This window comes from Gekko japonicus, unplaced genomic scaffold (assembly GCF_001447785.1).
Source record: "Gekko japonicus isolate JY-2015 unplaced genomic scaffold, Gekko_japonicus_V1.1 scaffold1149, whole genome shotgun sequence".
NCBI lineage: Eukaryota > Metazoa > Chordata > Lepidosauria > Squamata > Gekkonidae > Gekko > Gekko japonicus.
In genome coordinates, this window is record NW_015167084.1 from 566,446 (window position 1) to 570,645 (window position 4,200).

General features: G+C 38.1%; 1 protein-coding gene across 1 annotated transcript in view; it reads left to right on the forward strand.

The window, feature by feature from the left end:
* The window catches only part of MTL5 (metallothionein-like 5, testis-specific (tesmin)), a 40,277-nt gene extending 37,032 nt beyond the window's left edge, over positions 1–3,245 (forward strand). Inside the window, exons 10-12 of the mRNA XM_015412831.1 lie at positions 2,016–2,191; positions 2,776–2,778; positions 3,053–3,245. Coding sequence (XP_015268317.1) covers positions 2,016–2,191; positions 2,776–2,778; positions 3,053–3,245 — 372 coding nt within the window. The remainder of the gene's footprint in view (positions 1–2,015; positions 2,192–2,775; positions 2,779–3,052) is intronic.
* Positions 3,246–4,200: the final 955 nt, after the last annotated feature.

Consider the following 4,200-nt stretch of genomic DNA (forward strand, 5'->3'; position numbering starts at 1 on the left):
AAGACGTGTTAAGCAGGTAACACCAGATACAATGGCAGCTAGCTGACACCGCCCTTGTCCCACGGTTTACGGAAACTAGTACCTCGGAGGTACTAGTTTTTTACCCCGCATCTTCGGCAGGAAGCCTCGGGTTCGGCACGGGAGCTCTACGCTTCCCAGATGGGGTGGTGTGATCGTGCCCGGAAAATCCACCTATCTTCCGTCTCTGTAGCGTGGCTAATGTTCCGTGTGACCGCAGCCTGTGTTATGTTAATTTGCTGTTCAATCCCTGTGTATAAGCTTGAAAGTTACCTACCATTCCAATTTATTTGAAAAAGTGTGCCTTGCACACGAAAGCTCATACCTTGAATAAACCTTTGTTGGTCTTAAAGGTTCCACTGGACTCTAAATTTGTTCTACTGCTTCAGACCAACACGGCTGACCACCTGGATCTACCTTGGGAAGCAGTATGTAAGGGTGAAGGCAGGAGGATGGGAAAGTGAGGGAAAGGAACTTCTTTGGTGGCTGATGATGGGATGAATGAGAGCCTATCCTAAGTGAAAAACCAACTGTAAGTGAAGTCATAGGTGCTATATATCTGAGAATCATATATGACTTAACATCATATAAGGCTCCAAATATTTCTCAAATATACATCAATCTTCAATATGTGAAATGCATGAGCTGCAATGAATAGGCTGGAGATTTAAAGCAATATCTAACATTTACTATTTGACACTCCCAACCCAAAAGAAAGACTTCACAGATTCTCAATTCACAATTTCAATGGACTATAAAACATAATCTTCAGATGTCCATCAAGCAAGTACATGTACTTCTTAAGACTTAAGATAATATTAAACAACTAGGGAAAAGGACTGTTATGGAAATAAATACAACCGTCTCTAGAAAGAGGCTCTGGGCAGGTGCCCCGGCCTTGAACCCTCAGTGTCAATTTGCTGTGGCGACCTCACCAGGGTATAATGACACTGAGTCCACCATTTTCTCCAGAGGAACTGATCTCTGCTACCTAAAGAACAGTTGTAATTTTGAGTGATCTCCAGCCCTCACCTGGAGATTGGCAATGATGGTTCCCCAGAAGGGAATGGTTGGTCTGGAGGGTGGAGTCTATGGCTTTGTACCTGTCCGCTCTGAAGCCCTGACTGCTACATCATATTGGCTGTCATACGGTCGCCCCCTCAGCAGCATATAAGGATATAGATCCCACCATTTTCTCCAGGGGAACTGATCTCTGCCATCTGGAAAGCAGTTGTAATTCTGAGTGATCTCCAGCCCTCACCTGGAGATTGGACACATTTTACCTCAGAACAGCAAACTGTTTAGAATGTTAGAGGCAAAAGCCAATCAAGTCGCATATGCAAACGACCTCTGTGTTCTGAGGCAAAGGCCAATGAGGCTGCATATGCAAATAACCTCTGTGTTCTGACTGGCTATGGGGGGTGGGGACAGCAAACTGTTTAGAATGTTGGAGGCAAGACTCAAGCAATGCAGCCAGTGGCTAGGGACAGATTCTGAGTGACACACCAGGGCACCAACCAATTCCGGAGCATGTGGAATGTTCTAGAGAAGTGCCACCACCATTTGGCTTTTATATATAAGGGAGATAAACAGCATGTTATAAACAGCAAGTAGATCCAGTCCTTAAAACTTGAGACAAAGAGTAAGAAATAGGCTGCAGTCAACTTATCCTCCAGATAATTCAATGAGTTTTCGATGCCTTCATCAGGACTGCAAACGGGGACTCCCAGAGAGGCACAGCCGCAGAAACTTCTCAGCCAATGCTGCCTCCCTTGTTTTTTTCAGAAATGCATCAAAGCTATAAACCAATGCATACTTATTTGAAATCTGGCTGTATTGAATTCAGCAGGATTCACTTCCAAATACACATGCATAGGATCAAGTTGCAGGGGAGCCAAACGTGTATGTGTGTGTGTGTATTAATATCATCATCATCATCATCATCATCATCATTATTAAATAACAATAAGAAATAAAAGTATTTTTGCACTTTCTAGGCTAAAATTATGTGTTCATCTATCTGCAAATGTGTTGGCTGTAAAAATTATGAAGAAAGCCCAGATCGAAAAACACTAATGAATATGCCAAATTATATGGAGATTAGAAATAATGAAGGAAATGACTCTGTATCATTTTCTACCTCTGAAATATTATCAAAACCCAGAAAAGACAGGTGAATATCAAGAATTAACAAAATAATTTCAATTTTTTTCTAAGACATGTATCTTGAAATAACAGATTATTTTTAGTTATTAGTATTGGTTTTTAACTACAAATGTATCTATAATTTACACGAAGCCTTGAATTTAGCTGTCTGCTCCTTTTGACCACTTCTTGCTTCTTTTAATATGCTTTATCCTACCTACAGACAGTTATTCGGTCAGAGCTAGATAACTTATTCCAGCTACACACTGTCGCAGTGGTGAGGGATGCAATACTGCCGCTCTTTTGTACTAACATATACTTTATATATACGCTTTTGAGGCAGCTATGCTACATATGCTATTAAAACTCACCATAAATGGTTGTCAGGTTTCCTTGAATACTAGGTTGGAATATGGCCCTATTAAATGTAAAAAAAAACCCTTTATGTATCATATTTCAGGATGTCTCTGGATTTGTCCATACAGGCTCTCAAATGTATGTAGTTGGTAAGGTGACAGTTCTGTTAAAACTGTAGTAAAAGGCTTATATACAAGCCTTCGAAAACTGTTGTACAGAAGAACTGAATAACAAATTCTGATCTGTCAATTCCAGCAGGTATTCAAATGACTCCATTTCTCTTGAAATAGGGAATGTGAATGATTGAAATACAAGAGAGACAGCTGAGAAAGCACAACTAATTTCTGTGTGGGGCAAAGGTGTAGCATCCTTTTCTCCATTTCAGATCATATCTGCCTACTTGCATCTGTTCAGTGGTGGACCAGATTTTCAGACCCCCAAGTGTGTTTAAATAGAATGAGCGTTTTTAATCTTTTTAAAATTAATTTACATATTCAGATGTTAAATATATTCATTCTGATTTTTCCAATAGGCAGTCTAATACATGTATATCATGGGAAGTGGTTGAGGCAACATGTGCCTGTCTCCTGGCTCAAGCAGAAGAGGCAGAAAAAGAATCTTACACTGTCTGCCTAGCTGAACAAATGATTTTGGAAGAATTTGGGAGATGCTTATCACAGATTCTACACTCTGAATTTAAATCCAAAGGGCTAAAAGTTGAATAATGTGCCTTAGCGACAAAAAATTGAGCCTGTGACAATATTTATAAAAATCATCCTCATTGTTGGTATATCATACTTCCTATTCATTATTTCAGTCTCTACTGGTTTGCGTTGTTATAGCTAGTAATTTGTTTCAAATATTGTTTCAAATTAACAGTACAATAAAAAAACCACTTAAACTAGATTCTTTGTTGATTTTCTGTTTCTACTGGCTCATAGGAGAGAACAATTTAGAACAGAATTTTATTACTTAAATGAAAATATTCTAGGTAACTAGTTTGGGGATCAACCATAAAATTGCTTACAAATTACTTGGATTTGTGAGATCACACGCAAGCCCATTTCTTGAAAAAAATAAGTAACATGGTTGAAGTTAAAGGTTTTTTGTTTGGACCTGATAGGGCCCATTCAAAGCTCCCTTTTAAATTTAATTATATTGCATATACCATTAGGAATTCTCCCAGCTAAAGATGCAAAAATGAAGTGCCTCAAATATATTTTGGCCTCACTATTTATTTATAATGCTGAATTGTTGGAATTGCTTCAACAAGAAAAACTGTTTTCTATTTACTCGACTAGATTTGTAATGATGAAAACTGTGATATGTATTTTTAGCTAATATCTTTAATAAAGTTTTTTCCCCCTTGTGCTCAAAAAGAGAAACATGACCAAATGTGAAAATTGAAGTCATGGCACTTGAGTCATAATGTGAATGAATTCTGCTTTTCAATTTGAAATAAATATGTTGTTAGTTGACATATACTTACAGGTTTTCATGATTTTCATTTTTAAGCAACAGTTCAGTAGCGACTTATGCTGGTACAACACCATCAAATCAATCCCACTTGAGTAAACACCATGCATGGTATTCCTACCCACTTAATGAATTTGTAAGCTGTTATTATACCATAACGTTAAATTTCATACAGGCATGCTTCAAAGATAACAGCAAGCAATT